Raw genomic sequence first — 20161 nt, 5'->3', positions numbered from 1 at the left:
AGGGGGATTGTTCTGGATTCACAGAATCGTTTGTTTGGAATATTTTAAGAAATATTATTCTCTAGATTTCCACAAAGTTGAGAGAACTTTTAATCAATCAGGATTAACCTGATTCAAAGACTTTTGAAAGGACTGTTCAAAAGTCTTGGGAAGCTTTAGCACAAGGTGATTTGATCAATGAGATAACAAAAGGTAAGAAAGTTTGGCTAGTTTAAGGTCTGAAAGGTAAAGAGACAAACCATTCATCATCATGGGTTTACAGAGTCAATGATGATGAATGTCGAGCTCATTGACTTGACATTGGGTGTCCGACCTTAAACTTGTCTGAAACTTGCTTTAAATATTTTAGTTTAAAACTGGGCTCAAGGATGTAGGGAAGGATTTCCTCACTATCTCCAGGTCGTTCCAGCTGATGAAAACGGTGGACAAAAAAAGACTCTTCCTGAGTCTGAAACATTACAAGACCTGTAACCTTCTTAACCCTAGATGAAGCTATTGCTCTGTCTCAATGAGGAATGAAGTCGCTCAGGCATTAATCACTTACTTCAGGCAATATTCACCCAAAATATAAAGATCTGCCAAAATTGATGAGACATTTGCTCGTCAGAGTTCATGTCCTAGATGAAAGTGAATTAAATAAATCTGTCACGTTGGACCGAGTGATTTCATGCTAGCTGGACTCATTTCAGTTCAGTTTTCCCAGATGTACACCATATGTAATTCATTATTCTTCACGCTAATTTTTATGATAATTTACCGTCCCAATTCCTTCATTCCTGAGGTCAAACTAAGTCAAGGCATGGCTGAAGTTATCTCATGATGCTTGTCAAAAGAACAGATCTGGATTGTTGTTTTTTTTCTTCTTATTTAAAGAGCGATTCAATAATTTCCACATGAGCAAACATTTGGCTGCAGGTAACGTAAAATTGCCTTTCAAACAGTTGGATACCTAAGGTGTTATATTATCAGGTAAAGGTGTGATTTGTTTTCAAGGCATTTGCTGAGTCTTAATCTGAATCAGTATTTCACAAAACTGGCAGACATTTCAACACGCGCAAGTCATAATTTTTAATCATCTCCAACCTTTCTGACACATCTGTTGTGTTTTGCCACAAGGCCTCCAGCAGACATTCTAACTTGCCATGGCAGGAAACGAACTTAATATTATAGATGTTGTCTCTGTTCCATTTATCTGTCATGACTTTCAGTGAACTGTATGCCCGAAACATCAAAATGAAACGCGGCTATGATTGATTTAATCACAGTCTAGAAGGTTACTCTAACACTGTTTTAAACGAGAAAATAACGCTAATCCTGATCCACTCATAAGTCATATATGATCCCTTTGCGTGTAAGACGATGTGTCCATCAGTGCCCTCATACTTCTATGTGTCTTTGATGTTCACGTCGGTATGTCCACAAGAGGGCAGTGAAGAGTCGAAAGCTACAAATCACTGACAATAGGTTAGCCTGTTTAGCTTTCTTATAAATCCCCTTAGACTAGAGGAGGGGGAATTTTTCAGAATCAGGATCAGCTTTATTGGTCGAGTTCAGGCTCAAACAGGATGTGACTCTGGTTTAACTTTGTCTGAGATGATAGGAATCTTAAATTTAACCCTAGAACACCATCGCTTAAAATAGTAACGCCACCACTACTGCCCGGTGATTTTTACCTGATATAATAAACTCCCCCAAAAAGTGCTTGTCATCAAAATATATGAAAATATGACAACACATGACAAATGAGAGGGGTTGTTTTTTTATTTTCAATTGTGACTCTGCAAGACAATGAAAGAGAAGTGTCATGAGGGACCCTAAAAAATGCTCAAAAGTGACTGAAAATCAAGAATTTGAGAAAAATTCCTAAATAATAATAATAATAATAATAATAATAATAATAACTAGAACAAAGGCAGTCAGAGACTTCAACATCCCATGACTTACCCTGACCTACTTTCAGGGTAGGTCAGGGCACCCTGAAAGTAGTACCTGACTAGTGCATAGATTATTAGACCCAGAGTCTGGGTCCTGCCCGGAGTTTCTTCCTCAATGAGGGAGTTTTTCCCCGCCACCGTCGCTTATGCTGCTCTGGAGGGGGTTGTTGGTTTTCTACCTGTAAAGCGCTTTCAGATATGATTAAGCGCTATATAAATAAAAGTTGATTGATTGATTAGTGCATATAGAGAAGACCAGTGTGAGTAAGACCGTAGATCAAAGCTACTGCAAAGATAGATCAAAGCACTAGCTTTGATCTATGGTCTTACAGTGGAATTCTCCCTGTCTTTCTATCTTATCCGGTTCCTGAGTGTACAAAAGTTGAAATTTGACCATAACCTGCTTTTCTTAAGGTCAAGGTCGTCATCTCATATTTATCCCCTTTGCTGCCCGAGTCATGTGCTTTTTGTTTCATCTTTCCATCTGCAAAAGATATTCGGTGGCCAAACAAACGAACCAACGTGCGAACCCACGAACACTGACAATTACAATACATCACCGTTTTGAAGCGGGATGTAAAAATAATAATCATGTAAACTCGGCCTTTGGTCCACTCTTTCCTGGGACTTCCTTGGTGTAAGCAAAGGAAACAGGCACACCTTCAAAGACATCAAAGCCAATGCTGAAGCCACCCAGCGACCCACGACAGGATCAACTCCATAGCTTAAATAAATAAACCTGATTCTGAGTCACTTTTTTCTTTCCGTTGTTGTATTCATATGAATTTCTTGTGCCTGTGAATTAAGTGGATTAAATTGGGATGAATAATTTCATTGATTTATCGATTTAATTGATTTGTCGCCCATTTCCAGATCCCGTCAGGAAGGGAACGTGAGCTCTGCTAATCTGAAGAATTTTGATTTAAATTACTGTTGACTGAGTAAATTGTGTAGAAAATGAATTCAGCGTGAGTCATTCTAAGTCGCCGTTGGCTGCATTGCTGATTCAGTAGCTTCGGCGGCTTCTGTCAAACCAGACAGACAATTAAATAAAGCAGCTAATGAGATGAGTTTCTCTGTAATTGGGACAAGAAAATGTTCTGTGAATGTTCTTTGATTAATCCGCACACATGCGCTGTGGTCTAACCTCGTGTATGGTGGCCGGCTGTGGATGACGGGATAGAGTTCTACTCACATTCATCTTACAGGCTAATGTTGAGCTCTAAAGCTGGACCACATGTGCTGCAGGACTTCAGGAACTCCTGTAATCCACTCCTAGTTGATGTTTATGATTTAAACGATGTGCTTCATGTTAAATAAACACATTTAGAGCGGAGGAATGCTGGAAGGACTTTTATCGGGCTTGTAGGCTTCTGACATGCAAAGACCTTTCTGTTTTCCTTCAAGCTAATCGCGCATGTGTTCCCACTCAGGAGATAATAGATCAAAACCTCAGAAATATACCAGAAACAGTGGAAGGTGCCTTAAAATTTGCATTTTTTTCCTGCATTTTGCTCGACCTCTTTGGTCACTTCAAGTGATCTATAGTGGAAAGTCTTTGGATCTGACCGTGAACCCATATGAATAATAAACAGGAGAGATGACATCTGTAACAGCAAAGCATCCTTTATCCTGTCATTTTTAATTTATTTCATTTGTAGTTCTAAGGACTCATGAGATAATTTATGTTCCATGGAAGGTTATTTTTGGTTAAACTGCGTTAGTTTAGCCCAAGTCAGATCTGACAAATTAAGTACGTTTTTCCCTTTATGGGACATGTAGCATTGGTATGGACTGTCAAAGTCCTATCTGGGTTTTTTTTATTGATTACATTGAGGGGAAAAAAATCATTATGTCAATATCAGTCTGTCGACAACGAGTATAATCATGTCTGTCCACGTACTTCTTTTATTAAATTATACAAATAAAATGTAAAACTATCATATTTTAGTGCGTCTGAACATGATTCTTTTTTTTAAATGGGTGGAACTATTAGAAAATGAAACTACGTCCATTCTATTTTTAATTTTTCTATCAGATTGCTCTATTTTTTAAATTATTCATATTTTTATGATGCTTGACTATGAAAATAATTTTCATATTCGCCCTAGAATATTATGCCAGAAACATAATATGTGCCTATGTTAACAAAATGCAAGTAATGTACCGTCGATGTGGGTTTGACAATTTTGTCTGTTATGCTTGATAATGTAATATAACAGGAATTTAAAAGTAGGAAATGGAAATAAAACGAACACCATTCATTAGTAAGACGATGATAAATCATTCTGACGGAGTGAAGGGTTTCAGATTCGGATCCAGCACATCCAGCGTGAGCTGATGCCTGAGAGAAGTTTTGTGACCACCGATGAGCTGAGAGAAGACAAAACCAGTTGGCCTGAGCGTGAGATGATCACACCCAAACACCAATCCCGTTCCCTGTTCCTGAATCATCACTTAATCCCAAACCTGGAAAATGGTTGTGGTTCTCCAGCCAATCCGGGCTACACCTGGACGATCTGAACGGATGTAGCTGTAATAACGTCAGGGCTTCAGCCTGGAACGCTTTGCTTTTTACCAACCCTGTCATGAAAACACAATCTAGGATCTTCAAGAACCCAACCTGACCTCTGAGGGTGGATTATTCTTCCTGAGTTACGAAGGGAACCAATGGGACGACACCAGTAGGTCAGTCAAGTAGCAGATAATTATCATTAAACATTATTTTTAATTATTGGCAAAAATGATTTCCTCTCCTGGGAGAAGCCAACTTTTAAATCTAAAATCGATGTCTAAAAACATTTGGCCCGAGTCTGTGAGAAAATGAAGACGCTAACACCGGTGTCACAGTTGTAAGAAATCTCAACCCCTACTAAGCCATAAATTTCAGTTGAAGTCAAACGCTTTCAGCAGATATGCAAAGCATTATAATTAAACGAAGACACGTAGCTCTACTGAGTTGATGTGGGCTTAACCTCAAACCGTGTCAACACCTTGGGACGCCGTTGGGCACCCTTAGATCACCTTGACGGGTATTTGGCGGTCGGCGTGAATGATTCACACGGGCAGGTGTTGCCTGTTTACACGATGTGTGAGACGGAGAGAGTGAATGCAGTGAGGTAGAGATCACTGGCGCGTTTCAGAATGAGAGTAAATGTAACGTCAGGCTCCGCTTGTTTTCCCAAATAGCTGACGCAGCAATAGCGTTTTCTTCAACGGAAACAATAAACAGTGCCTGAGCTCACCCGTTCGTCCTAAATGGTGTCACCCTTTAATTACTAATTAAACAACTGAAGGGTGAAACTTAGTGGAACAAGGCCCACTGGGTTTAGATATAAAAGCAGAATTAAATTAATTGAACTTCTCTAGTATTTTCCTGCTGAAACGCACAAATAATTCAGGTATATCCTGGATGACGCCGTGTAGAGATGTCGGTACAGCAAAAGGTGAACAGGTGTCGGCAAATCTGCTGTCAACTGAAGTTCTGTTGCACAACGAGAGGTTATACAATCACTCCTGATGCTGGCAGAGAAGGCATCATGGAGAAACGGGTGGGGGATGAACCTCCTAAAGAGAGGGTCAAAGATGGGCTTAAAAAAATCACTGAAAGCGCAGAGCAGGAACCGGAGAGCAGGAGGTACCGCTTTATTTTAACCCCCGACCCCCCAAAGTAACCAAACTCACCACCGGGGAGGAAGGAAACATTGCGCATACATGGAGTAACAAGCTTATCCAAACACATTACGCAATTTTATCTGCTCAGTTTATTGATGTACGCCTATTGAATGATGTTATCTTTTATAATCATCACAGCTGAAATACACTATTTATTATAGTTTTTAACTTAATTTGACGTCTGCAAATCCCATCCTATCCCAACCCCATCATTGGTGCCTCAAGACTGCCCGAGAAGTCCCAACTCCTCTTTTGGGAACTTGTATCGATGGTGTTGCCTAGACCTCTAGTATTACCTTGGCCTTCAACTCCCCTGAGAGGATTCTGGGAGTTGCGTTTGATCCTACTAGCGCCCACCTCAAAATAAATAAATTCTTGGACATAAGAAATAAAAGATTATCCCATGGATCTGCTTGAGGTTTCTGTCTGTTCAAGGCATTTTTTTTCTCACTACTGTCTCCATTTTTCTTAGCTCGTTGAAGGTTGTTGGGTCTTTGTGGGCTACAGCGTTGTTCTAGTGTTGTTGATTAGACATGACTGGTAGACGCATCTAATCGAAGTATGAGTTTATTTTTATCATCATTTCATTCTTAGTTTGGGTCAAATCAACAACGAGAACAAAAAGTCAACAGTTTTTTCTTTCTTTCGTGTTTTTATTTTGCTTCTGTTGCATTTACATGTGTTCTCAAGAGGCTTGGCCCACTAACGTCTCTCAGTCCCTGACGTGAATCCTTATATATCTACAGCAGATGATGATCTGGATACGTCTCCGTTCTCCTAAAGCTCGATGATGAGTTTCCCCTCATCGTCGCTGCTGCTGGTGTCCTCCCTGTAGTCCTGGCAGCTTTGAATGGGCCTAACTCCGCCGGTGAGACAGTCTGCTGACGGATAGCCGGAAAAGAAGAAGGACTGGTATTTGTTGGACATGTCGGTTCTCCCAAAGTTACTGCTCTGACTTGTGAATTCATTTGATGGCTTATCCTGGGTGTCCTGGTATCCAGCTGTCTCCGGGTACGTGAAAGGTCTTGGTGACGGCAGAGTGTTGTTATCCATCATAGTACTGCTCGGTGTTTGGTGGTCCCACATCGATCCGGAGGCGTCTCCCCTCGCAGGAACAGATGGAACCCGGCTTGGGTTCAGAGTCGGTTTAGCATCAGGGGAGGTAATTACCTGACCTCTAAGCGTTGACTCTTCCTGGCTTGAAGATGTTTGTTGGCACCTGGAATCCATTTGCGACAAAGGGTTTTGTGCTCCCGTCGGCTGGGCCTGCGTTCGGACGTGTCGACTCGAATTTGAATCCCATATCCTCTGCGGTTGTTGGTCACAGGCAGCACCGCTTTCCAAATGCTGTGAGAAAGAGGAGTTGTTTTTGTCCGTTGAAGGTTGTGGAGGATTGAAAACGCTCATCTGACTGCCAGGGGCAGGTGAATTAAGGCAACTCGCCATGCTTGGGGCTCGCTGAGGGCTCTGTTGTGCGTGGTCACGCATTCCACAGAGTGTTGTTGAGAGATGCGGCTCTGATAACTGCGGGGTTTTCAGGGAGTCCATTTTGACCATAATCTCTTCACCCTTTTATGAATAGAAGAATATGAGTGAGGTTATTATCACGATAGCATCGCGCTAATCTTTTCCTTCCCTCCTTGACCCTTAAGCCTTATGATTCCTGTAAGTTTTTATCAGTCGTCGAAACGAACACAGCCTCAAAGCCTCGTGTCTGATTGGCCTCCCTGTGTGGCACTGTAATTAGCATTTTTATTTAGCATATTTACTATTATGTTCTTTTTTTCAACCAAATTCCTCCCTGTGGCAAATGTTATTGTTGGAAATTTTATATGTTTTTAATTTTTAGGGCAAATTTCCACATGATCAGAACAGACTCAACACTTTGGTTGGTTTGTGGGATAATTTAAAACAATTAAAAATATTTCTCAGGGATTTCTGAGAGATTGAAAACATTTGGTCAGTGCATTTGATCCGTGTTATTGAAAGTGCAATTTACTGCTGAATGAGTTCAGGCACACCTGGGGCTTTGACACATCTCGTAAATATGAATTTCTGCTGCTGGACTCTGCCTTGCTCCGCCGTTCTGGATCCTCATCGGTTTTCTCATCCTCTACCACCATCCCTCCATCACCTCTGCTCTCCATGCACTGGTGTTTGGCCCCTCCAGTCTCTTGGTTCTGCACCGACTTCCAGTCTGGTAGCCCAGGGGCCCCTCTATGTCCCCTTGTCTGTGGCTCCTTCTGGGCTGCACATTCTAAAAAAGGGGGTTCCACAATTTTAATAAGTTCAACTGAGCATAAAAATTATGTTTAGACACGTCAAAACATGTTTAGACTCTGGACGCATCTGTGACCACATGCTGCCATCTTGTGGTCAGAATGGTTCAGTGTTCTCTGTGTGACTTAACTAAATATAAAATGAGTTTGTTCTGGACTGAAAGGAAAAGATTACATCTAGAAGTTTTATACATTCTAGTTGTTGCCGTTTTTGCACGTGTTAAAACCAGAAAGGTCTTCAGTAAAGCTCCACCTGTCTTCCACAATATTTCATGGAAATCGGTTCAGTAGTCAAAGCATAACTTGGAAAAAGGTTGAAATTTCCAATCACATGTTGTTTGGTACGAAAGTAGGAAAGAAAGGAAGTTGTTTCTTGGCCATCGTTCCATCAACTTTCATGAAAGCCCCTCCCTCCCCTCGAATTTGGAAATTAAATCTATTTTGAAAAAGTGGTTCAGTCTTCTACATGTAAGACTAAATTACTGCAAAACAACACACAGATACTAAACTAAATCACATACTAGCAAAAAGTACTACAATAAATGTAGTGAATTTGCAAAAATTGCCCATTTGTATGCAGTTTGTCACCAAGAAAATAAGACACAATATTTGAAGGTGTGGTCATGGTATCCATTGATATTTTTTAAGCATGCTTCAAGCATTTCTTTGTGGTATCACTAAATTATATATTTTCTAATTCAGATTTAAATAATTTCAAACTCTTCCCAAATATTTTTTCCACAGGTGAGTTCCCAACATGATCGCTGGTCTACAAAGAGTGGACCTGGGGCGGGGCTGGTTACAGGTCGGTTGCAGTGAGCGAAGGTTAAATAAAAGGAAATCAAACTAACAATAATTAGTTGACATTTTTGATCAAATGCAAAATGACTGATTGAAATAGTTGTGTATACCTGCTGTAGCGGTCTGCATGTCTGCAAGCACAGCCAGGATAGCTTGTCTTTCCGTCTGGACGCTGGAAGATGGCGACGTAAACTGACCCAGTGGTTTCTCTGAAGGGGCGGAGCTGATTTCGTCCTCTGATTGACCTGGAGTAATTTCCTGGGAAGGGGCAACAGAATCATTCACGGGTCCGAATGTCATTTGTGTGTGCTTTGATGAGTTTAGAGTCTCTGATGACGGATATTCCACTAGATTCCCGCAGTAGATGGATGCTTGAGGATCCATCTTATTGATGGCGTTTGAAGGCACTGAAACAGAAAGATTGTCAGCGCATGAGGCACCAGGGTTCTGACCGGGCTGATCCAATAGGGAGGAGTCGGTTTCTCCGGTTTCAGAATCGCTCCGATTGTTCGGAGATGTTTCACCCTTTGCTTTACTTGTTCGATCTTGAATTTGAGATTTGTTTTGGCTTTGGTTTTCCATTGTTTCTGCTCTCACGCTATTCTGACTCACTGTGCTGGAAGAAAGACGGGTGATGCTGAGCTGGCGTTGGCCTAAGAGTGTCTGAGATACGATTCCACTTTGGCTGACCCTGCTGTCTGGCAAAAGTTGCTCCTCAACACAACAATTGACAGAAACAGCATGTCTCTCCTCTGAACTTTGGTTTCTTCCTGACGCTTCGCTTGTGGGTGAATCCACAACATTGGTCATCATGTTCGGACTCTCTGTGACCGTGTTTACATTGACGTAATCGTGTGGGTGTTGTGAAAAGTCTTCTGTTTCAGGAGGCTTGGAACCAGCAGAAGTGAAACTATTTTGTTTAGTCAGCTGAAGATTTGACTTCCCAAATTGTTCAAATGGTTGAGATTTTATTTGCTCCATGTTATGTGTGACTAAAGAATCGCTCTGGTCTGACTCCTTTTGATGTCCTGAATGTTGAGGATCCTTTGCCTCATTGTGCGTTCCCATGGTGACGAGGCTTTGAGCATGCTTCTGGATAGCCTCAGGCGCCGATGCTTGCCTCTCAATCTGGGGCTCAATGAGAGCCAGCTGCTCATCAGATATGATCTGGAGGCAGATCTGGAGATCTGCTGTGTGAACGTGAAACACGTTCTGGGCAGCTGGCTGCATCTGGTCAAACGGTACAATTTGACAAGGTATGACCGGGGTGTTTGGGGAACCGTGTGGTCTGTTGACAGGGCTCGACTGATTCGATGCTTGCAATAGTTGTGACAAAGGATGGTTCTGTTGCCTTTGAGAAAAAGGTATAATGGTGGCAGCAGACGTTTGATCATTTGCTTTAGTCATAGTTGGGGAAGCGGCCAGGTTTGCCACCATGGGTGTGGGCGGTTGGGTCAGCTGCATAGCTGTTGAGTCACCCGTTGACTGTGAGGGTTGTACCGAAGAGCTGCATAATCCTGCGTTACTTTCTTGCAGGCAGCTGGTGGTTAATGTGGCTGTTACAAGTTTCCGGTTCACTACAGCTAGACTTGATTTTGCATTGTTAGCGAGACTTGAGGATTTCGGCTGATACGCGGTTGGGGCTGTGCAGGGCAAAGGGAGCTGGCTTTGCCTGGAACTGAAAACATTTGTTTTTTTGAGATCACAACTTGAAACTGGGTTCTGTTCAGTGCAAGAAGACAACAAAGCAGAGGAGGCACTGGAGCCATCAGCCACCTCTGATTTATCCACAAATTGTTGCGAAGAGTTTGGGGCAAGTTCTGAAGCATTGGGCAACTTGAGTTGGTATTTGGGTAGGAAACTTGTCTTGGCAGATGAAGGGGTGGAAGCAACTGGCAACGTGCTAATAGGTGGTGTATTAGCATTGATAAGAGATGGTGAAAAAATAACTCCTTTGAGCTGAGTATGTTTTAGATTGTCTTGAAGGTTGACGTAATTGGGATTAGCAGTGTGTTGAGGTCCACCACTGGTTACGGAGGGAGGGGGTCGAGTGTTTGTGTCGTTGTCTAGTGGCAAAATGATCTTATCAGTTTTCTGCTTTTTCCTGTCTGAAGGAATATGGGGTTCACAAAGCTGTGAGCCAGAGTCGGTTTGTTTGTCTTTAATCAATATGCTGCTCTCTGTTCTGCTCAGGCTGCCTGTCTTGTGGTTCATCAGTGATCCAATTAGAGGTAATGGAAGAACTGATAAAGATAGATTCCTCTGAAGTGGAGGGAGAGAGCTAAATGATGTCAGCAGATGGCCGGTGCTCAGATTAATATCTGCAATAGAGACATGAGAAACTTTGGCGGGAGGGCATTCTGAATGACACACTCTTGTGTTGCTGCTTGTGAAGTTCACTGCAGGGCCTGTTGATGCCAATATTTCCTTATGAACCTCTGACAACCTCTTCTGTACACCCTGAACAACCTCTTGATCTGGGTTCGTCAAGCATTTCTTTCCTTTGACAACACTTTCTTCACCACCTTTCTCAGCACTGTAGAGCTTTTTAAAAGTCCCATCCCCATACATGTACCACTTGTTGTAGGCAAACTTTTGTGCCTTCTTCCTCCGAAACTTCCGGCTGCTTGGCTCACCGCAGTTGTCACTGTTATCTCGATCGCAGCTTGACTCCTCCACACATGAATTGTAGAGACTGTCTGTTGCGTGGTTGCAGTCTACGGCTATCTGGCGGACCAGTGGGCGGTGCGTGGATGACGGCTGGCTCACTGACTTGCTTGTGAAACTTGTTGGATTTATATGGCCAGAGCTTCTTCTCCGGATGAGCGTTAAATAATCGTTCTGATGGGGGGAAGTTGGGGTGCTCCTCTCTGGTTGCAGGAGCGAAACACTGAAGGGGAGGGAGTTGCTGCGGATTAAGGGGGCATGGTCTGTGGTGGTTGAGTGCTGAGTGGGCGCAGAGCTGTTGAAATCAGCCATCCTAGTTCTTTGCAACCCAACACTTTGTGTCTGACTGGTCCTCATGTCAAAGTGAAAGGAATCCTTGTACGTGTATGGCATGGGGAGGTCGATACTACCTTGCTTTGAGAGGACAGTCTTCCGCGGCCTCACGTTCTCCAACTGTTTGTCCTCTACAACAGCTGTGTTCTCTGAAATCAACTTTGATATTCTCTCCTCCAGGGTCTTTTGCTCCTGCTCCCTTGCAATCTGCTGGGGTTCCTGACAATCTTGACCAAGTTCTGGTGATGTTTGTGTGTTGCCGCTTTCTTCAAGATGCTCTTTGGTGGACTCTGTGAGGGAATCCATGCTGTGATCAAGTAAAATGCTCCCCGGGCTCGGATGGTGGTCGCTGCTCTCGCTGAAGCCTGAGTCGGTGCTCTCGTGGCTCTGCGATTTTCCTCGGGATACCGAGCTTTCCCACTGTTTGGAGAAGAGAGTGGCTTCCTGTCTCTGAAGGGGAAAATGTCGTCCTGCAATTGTCAGCATCTTTTTGTTTTCCATCCTCTCTTTCTCCCCTTCCAGTGTTACCTCAGTGCTTTCATTACGCCCTTTGGTCTTGTGATCTGCAGGGTTCAGCTCAGAAACATGCTTCTGTACAAAAACCTTTGCTGTGTTTGCTGGAGAGACGATCTCAAGAGCAGGCGATGTGGTATCGTGTTCCGTGCTGCCTGACTCCTCCATGGACAAACTAGAGGTCTCTCTGGAGCTGGACATGCTGTCCAGGCTGCCCAGGCAGCTCTGGTCCGTCTCAGACGAGAGGCGAGCATGAGCCTGAGTACGCTTGTGTTTGTAGAGATTGCTCTGAGTCTTAAAAGAGATTCCACAAGTAGTGCAGGGGTAAGGCCGTTCCCCCGTGTGGCAGCGCAGATGCTTTTCCAGAACACTGGGCTTCATGCAGTCTCGTCCACAGTGAGGACACACATGCTTTCCTGCCGACTTCATTCTAGCTGAAGGGGAAACAGCTGCCAGACTCAATCCTGACGGAGATTGCAGCCCACCAGCAATATGGAGTGTCAGGAAGGGAAGCGTTTCCATGGAGTAAAGCGGAGGCACGGCCAGATGGAGTGTTCCAGGCTCCCTGACAGGTGCGGGAGGCTGAGAGTAAGGAACTGTGGGGATGTAAACAGCCATCAACGGGGCCTGGACGTCCATCCTTTTCTCTGTCTGCTCCGCAGAGGAGGTGATGTGCACCGGAGCACTCACCAAACCTGGCTTGCCAGTCTCCATGGTAACACAGCTGCTGTCGTGATGTACCAGTGTCAGGTCTAATTACCTGTAAAATAAGAACAGTTTCTATTAGACCTTTTGTTTCCCTCAGATCACATGGCACTGAAGGATGTTTCTACATCACTCCTCAAATACACTTAAGGATGATGACAGATATGCAGTTCCCCGGTAGGACAGAGAGCTAATAAAACTGCTAATCCGTTTTGGATTTCACGTGGTTATTAACTGTGGGGAGCTCTGCTTCTATCTCACTGATGTAATGAGTGTTGAGGAGAAATAAAACCCAAGGTTACGGAGCGCAGGGAAAAGCAGAGGCATTTGAATCTCTGCCCATTTCTTTACAAGAGCTGGTGGTGCAGGACTGCAACTCTCAAGACACGTTTTGAGTGAAACAAAACGTGGACATGAAGGAATTCATAGAAGAGAAAGTGAGGTAGAAGAGTGCCTCTCACCAGGAGGGGGATGAAGGAGCGAACAGATACTTATACGATCCTGAAGAGGCTTTTATCTCCTCGTATGAATGCGTCTGCTGATATCAGCCGTTCCCAGTTAGAAGTCATTATCACTGACATCGTCATATTTGCACAGTAATTTAAATTTGCAGCCACTGACACGAACAGACAAACGACTTCTTGTTAGAGTACATATATACAGTATATACTAAAAAAAATCCTTTTCCTGTTTCTTTGATACTGCCTCTGCACGTCTTGTGAATTTTGCATTATTCACCCACAGACGTACACTTGGCATGCAGCACACTTTTTGTTTGTTGTACGACGTGAGCTCACCCACGTGAAAAGCTTTTTGTGGTGCTGTGAGCTGAGAAAAGTTTGGATCTGGTCTCATATCTTGACATCATGCGTAGTCATACGTGGCAGTGGCATTGACAAAATAGATCCTACCTGAGCTGAATATGTTACTAATATCCAACATATAGCGCCGAAAGGTTTGAACTTGGTGAATTAAGAGTTTATTATAACTAAGGCAGAGTAGTCAATCATCGGAACACCAAAAACACAAAGTAAGGTGCGTCTTATGATGATCTTATGAAACTCGCGTACAAATCAACAAAACTCCTTCTATTCCGTCCCAGAACAAAGAAGAGAGTAAGAGACCGTAGTTGTGTTTAACTTTTAATGATAATCTTCTGGAAATGTTCCCTGCAACTTTGCGTGAACTAATTCACTTTGGCGTGCTTCAGCAATCAGGATAAGTTCAATAGTAGCTTTGCCTTGACATTGACCCTCATTAAAGGATTACTCGTAACCATACGGGACCCACAAACTGTTCCCAGGCTACAGGTAAGTGTCGCCACATTTTTATCTTATTTACAGTTGCCTGTGAGTATGGTGAAGTCAGTTTGTATTTGGCTAACTAGCTAGCTCCGCTTTGGTCTGTCCCTTACTCTAACCATAATCATTAGCCAATGCTACTGTTAGCCACTTTCTCTCTGTGAGAGGGGTGCGTAACAGGCATTTTGAATACAGTTGGACGTCTGACAGCTGCAAAATTGTTTAAAAAGAGTAGAATATGTGATCTTTAAGTCACGACATACATTCTCACACTTTTCGCAGTGCATTGGTTTCACGCACAGAGTTTCTCCTGCTCTCATCATTTTTGTTGCCGTTGAAACGTTTGACTCTTCACTGCCCTCTTATGGATGGGTTGATGCAAACGTAAAGGATCCAAAGAATTATGTATGACCTCTGGCGTGTCTTGAAATCCTCGTAGAGGGAGTATGAATGAAATTTCACCCAGCGAATGTCCAAACTAGACTTTGTGATTGTTGACACTGAAGAAAACACTTCAAGTGAAGTTTTTCTGACTATTTGTGAATCTATGTTACGTTTCTCAGTGGATCCTCGTGGGTGTTGAGGCATCGATACACCAGTGGTGGCTGGTAAAGTGGGAGGTGTGGATCCCAGTCCCATTTGTCTGAGACCTCTGACGCTCTAGAGCGACATCCAGTGGCAGCGGATATAATAACTAACCTTTCAAACACTGTTTACTTGGGAACTGCGTGTGCTTTCACTTCCTTACAGTAAATTAAATGTGTTAGATTGCTGCACGATGCATATTCTCATTGTTTTTGTCCTCCACAAGATTTTATGTCCAGGGTATACTGTGTTCCAAAAGAGGTCAGACTGTGCTGAAAATCACCTTCTGTTTATTATAAGAAACAAGCGTCAGCCAAAATGAGGATCATCGCAATGCTGACATAAACACAGCTTTACTTTAGTTTCTGGTTTCCTTGTTTCTGTCTTTTCTCTATTAAACGTGGCTTTATTGTCGGATTTGAGATATCAGACAGCGTTACATCACAGAATAACACTAACAAAAACTAGAACGTGTTATAACTAGGCCAAAAGTCTGGCTCAACAGTTCAGGACGGAGATAAGAAACAGGGGAGGTCACTTACCTTTCAGATCAGCAACAATTATCCAGAAACTCCTTCAGGCAGAAGAGCCCCATCCTCAGTTTACCTGCCCTCTTCAATCTGCTCTGACATCCAGGCCATTCGTTCCCCCTGCGAAGTGATTTTCTCCCACATGATCTGACATGAACTGTTTCTTGTCACGAGGAAGCGGAACAAATGCAAATGAGAGAGAAGATGCACGGTGAAAGTGGCGAGGCAGAGCGGAGGAGAGGAGAGCGAGGGAAGGAGGAAAAGCTGGCTGGGTGGGTGTGAGGCTGTCAAACAAAGACTTCCGGAGGACAAGTTGAAAACACAGATTAAACGGAGTGATCGGCAAGAGAGAGAGAGAGAGAGAGAGAGAGAGAGAGAGAGAGAGAGAGAGAGAGAAAGGGACGTGGCGGAGAGGCCCTGAGATCAGATGGGAGGATTTTAAAGTGTTTTGCAGAAGCAAAAAAGCAGCTGCTGAGCAGAGGAAGTGGAGCCTTACCTTCAACAGTCACACTGGATGGCTGACTGACTTCACCATCAACAGTTTGAAGCAATACCTGACTTCTGGCTCACGTACATACTCCCCCTTACCCACCCCCAACTTACCACCACCACCACCACCTACCTACTTCCTCCCACACTGTATTTCATACGCCCACATAGACAAGAGTGCAGCAAAGCTAAAGTTTATGCAGTTGCATGTCTGCCAGTGTACTCTCTCTCTCTCTCTCTCTCTAAGAACAATGAGTTGTGCTGACTTTCCATTAGAATGTGCATTACCTTGAACAGGTGCACCACATTGGGACCAAATTTCTTTACCCATTGTTGCTTTTGACCGGTGCATTCACGAGAAGCGTGCACTTGTGTTTCCTATCCATTTGCCTATCCATTACAAAGTTGACTGAACGTCTACCCAGGTCTGGATTTACGTTCCTTTTAGCTCTTTTTTGGTCTCCACCAACCCCTGAGATCAGTTGGATACAACTAGAGGTGCAGGAAACTTGCAGATTCAGGCATTGTCACAGTCTTATCAAACGCTTTGTCACATATCTGGACCATGACGACTTTAAAAAGACCTTTCTTAAATACAAATGAAAGAAGTGAAAGAAGTATCCGGGATACAATTTTTATTGCGGTTCAGTTTTTTTTTTCAATAACACGCCACTGTGTGGGATCAACCACGCAATTATCAAATGACATCTCGACAAAGAAAACAAATAGTTTATTATTTTTTTTAATCATTGCTCTGCTGCAGACTCCAGCTGGTCTCCAAGGCAACTGCAGGCTTCTCCTGTGAGAGCATGCTTTGTGTTGACATGGTAACCACCTACCACGCATGTTTTCTACTGTCTCCACACAGCTTGCCGGCCTGCGTGGGGTTGGGGTGGGGGTTTGGGGGGGGGAAAGCACGTTTGCACGTTTTTTCGATCGCTGTGTGATTCAGTCTCGTGCGGATGTCGTCTCCTTAACGGTCAGCAGATGTTCAGTGATGTTGACGGATGATAGATTGCTTCTAGGATACAAGGTTGTGTCACGTTTTTACAGCAAACAGTCATCAGTGACTGGAGACCCATAAAACGTGCTGCTCATTCTGGTTTCCCCACATGCAGATTTGCTGAAAGAACATGCTGAAGGTGTACTCATTGCCTGCCTCTGCAGAAAAGCTCTCTTAATTCACAAGAGGAAATATCACTTTACATTGTTAGCATTTGAACGGATCTCTTGCAAATAATGGGCAATCTCTTTTACAGTGTGTTGCTTATCGGTCAGCTTTTGAACCGATGCAGGAGGTGGCGACTGACAGACTGTGTGGGAAGGTGTCGAATCGCTGCCGGCCAGCATCTGCTCACATTTTCTTTAATGGGTTTCAAGTATCTAGAATTGAGATTAAAAAATAGACGTCGGCCTCTCATCCATCCAGTCACTTGATCGATAGACAGGGCAGACGACATCTGACTTTATTTTTGACATGCCACAGTAAAAAGTTAGCTAGCTAGTTACCTCCAATATTTAGCACCAGGTCCTATAATTGCACTTGCCCCTCCGTGAGAAAGTGAGCACGTAGGTACACCCTCCCCCTACTGATATTAAACCACTTACTGTCTGTAATACCTTTTCCCACTCTCTGATAGACTGTTTAAAGCACCATCATGTGACCACCTATTAAAAATCCGCAATGCGTTGAAGATGCGCATCTTGAAGCGCGAATAAACGAGGGATTACTGAATATTTAAAAATAAGTCATGTCTGGTTTGTAAATCTATTCTGTGAATGCTTTGATCAGTGGGAGGCTGGGGTTCAAGGCAAGACTGACCTTTGATCTAGTCCCCCTTTCATCTCATATTCTTTGATCTTTCGATATATATCTGTATATTGAAATAACTATATATATGTTCATAACCTCTCCTAAAATACTCAGTTCGATCCCATTATGCTTTTCCTACAGTATAGACTTGTGAATGACCGAAACAAGAATGTGATGAGAGACAAACAAACAGACCTAGCTCTAGATGTTGGACTTGAGCAAATCACAATGCTCACTGAAAAGTTTTACAACAGGATAACAAGTGAACAGTGGGAATTACTGAAATCAGAGGAGCCAGACGCTGCGTTTAAAGTCATGTTAGTAGAATTACTTTTGGACATGATCATAACTATGTCCGGTGCCATGATAAGGGCTTTTAAGAAGAAATATACCTGCTTGACCAGGGAGCAGGTTGAGTTTACTTTAGCTGACAAAATCCTCCAGAGCTTTTGTGTAACCTTCAGGACTCCCAAACAAAGACTTAACTACTTTTCTAAATGCCTCACAGACCACATAAACATAGAGATCACAGACGTAGTCAACTCTGCCCTGGCAAACGAGTCTGATGATCCTGCTCACTTTACCAGACCAAGTGTCACCGACTCCATGATTTATCATGCATGTAAAATATTGAAGAACTACTATATCATTTCAGCACGCCAACCACAAGGTCAGCAGATGAACATTTATAACTGTCCTGATGTTGCACAGTCTATGGAGGAATTCCCAGCGATTTTAAGTGAAAATGTGCAAGGGAAAATCAAGGAGCAGATTGTCTTTCTGTTTCAGACCCCTTTGGATTACCATACACATAACACAAGTGAGATTCTTCAATCTGAAATCTCTCAGGAGGTTTTTCGTACCTCTAACATGATCGTCACGGCATACTTGCAGTCATTGAAAGGATCGCCTCCAAGTAAGCCCACTAAACTCTCATTTATGTATGTACAAAACAGGCTAGAGGACCTTTTCACAGAATGCTTTGCCAAATCATTAATTTATCATTTGTCGGATCAATTTAATATTGCCACAAATGAGAGAGCCATGTTGATGCTATCGATCCTAAAAATGTTTTCATGTTGGCATGAACAAGACAAAGAAGAAGATCCTGAATTATTTCTGTCAAAAACTAGTTCCAGATATGTAAGACTCACACAAGCCATCAGGAAACTCCTCAGTGATCAACGTACAGAGGCGACGAGTAACAGCGGTGACACATCAGTGAATACTGGGTCAACAAGTCACGTTACAGAAAAGGCATGGGTATTTATGGTTCAGATAAACTGGTGGTTGGAATGTCAGGTTAGCCTTTGCGGTCAAAGGACGGCAAACAGTGTGATGTTAGTTCTTCCAGCCACTATCCCAATATGTGAAAAGCATCAAAATGCACTATTATTCAGAGATTATACCAGAATTCTCTGCAGACAAATGGGTTTAATGCTGTTCAAAAAAGTGAAAGAAATACCATCTAACAAGGAGACTATCATAAACAGGCTATTTGAAATATCATGGTCACAAAGTAAGGAAAGAGAAAGAGAAAGAAAACTCACCCAACACCATGATGCCAAGCTATTTAGGATCATTTTGAAAAAAATGAAGAAGAAGTTTGGAAATTATAATTTGGTCCTTGATGCACTGAATAGTACTGAACTCAGCAGTCAAAGTGCTCTTGAATCAATTATAGAAAAATACCTGTTTAGGTAAGGACACGGCTTGTTCCCATGTTCATCTCTAAATTTTATCCCAACCTTAAAACAGCTGATCTGATTTTAAAAGTTTATTCTGACCTCAAGATGAAATGTTAAGCAAATTAGACGCAGAGATCGTTGATGAATATTGAAATTCATCTGTCCACCGATTTTTCGGTAACATTCTTGCTGTGAGGCAACAGTGCCACACCTTATTGAATTGAATGGATGAATGAACAATCAACGAAGAGTAACGGGTTTTCTCCGGCGTACTCCGGTTTTCCCCTCTCCATCCCATCTAGTTAGCCTTGATTGAAAAAAGGCAAGAAAAAAATAATCCAGACAAACTCTTGAGATCCCCAACTAGAATCAATACCCCCCCAAAAAAAAGCCACGGGTCTGGAATACCTCCCAGGTCCTGGGCACTGAAAACTCAACAGCAGAACTGTATTTATTTACGAAAGAACTAATATCAATAAATACTGTATGATATTAGTTCATGTTCTCCCCGTGTCACTGTGGGTTCTCTCCGGGTACTCCGGCTTCCTCCCACCTCCAAAAGTGCCCCGAAGAGTGAATGAAGTTTGTATTTTCCCCCTTATCAATTGTAGGAGATTGTTTGATATGGAGTTTACACAGACTTCTAGTCCAAAATCCAGATCCTGACCCAAACCGAATCTTTTGGATGTACCTCAGTCCGTGTTTGAAAAGTTGATTCTGTTCTTCAAATCTTATGTAATCCTGTTAACAATCAGACAAACAAAGCAATCATAGTGTCGCCTTGGTGGAGGTATTAACGCTAATCTATCAGTCAGCACGTCCCCAGCTCCACACTGCTGCTTCTCACG

General features: G+C 42.9%; 1 protein-coding gene across 2 annotated transcripts; it reads right to left on the bottom strand.

Moving 5' to 3' along the window:
* Positions 1–5710: 5710 nt before the first annotated feature.
* On the bottom strand, positions 5711–15799 carry znf831 (zinc finger protein 831). Of its 2 annotated transcripts, XM_068315872.1 has the most exons (5): positions 15336–15799; positions 8800–12962; positions 7631–7866; positions 7053–7178; positions 5711–6956 (listed from the first exon to the last, which is right to left on the bottom strand). In XM_068315872.1, the coding sequence occupies exons 2-5, from the start codon at positions 12914–12916 to the stop codon at positions 6387–6389; spliced, it is 5049 nt and encodes a 1682-aa protein (XP_068171973.1). In that variant the 5' UTR covers positions 12917–12962; positions 15336–15799; the 3' UTR covers positions 5711–6386. The 2 variants fall into 2 exon arrangements, with proteins under 2 accessions (XP_068171973.1, XP_068171972.1); XM_068315871.1 differs by having other exon boundaries at positions 5715–7178; positions 15336–15796.
* Positions 15800–20161: the final 4362 nt, after the last annotated feature.

The sequence above is a fragment of the Antennarius striatus genome, chromosome 5 (genome assembly GCF_040054535.1).
Source record: "Antennarius striatus isolate MH-2024 chromosome 5, ASM4005453v1, whole genome shotgun sequence".
NCBI classification, from domain to species: Eukaryota; Metazoa; Chordata; class Actinopteri; order Lophiiformes; family Antennariidae; genus Antennarius; species Antennarius striatus.
The sequence above is the reverse complement of the archived record's forward strand: the minus strand, read 5'-3'. Positions and strand labels throughout refer to the sequence as shown.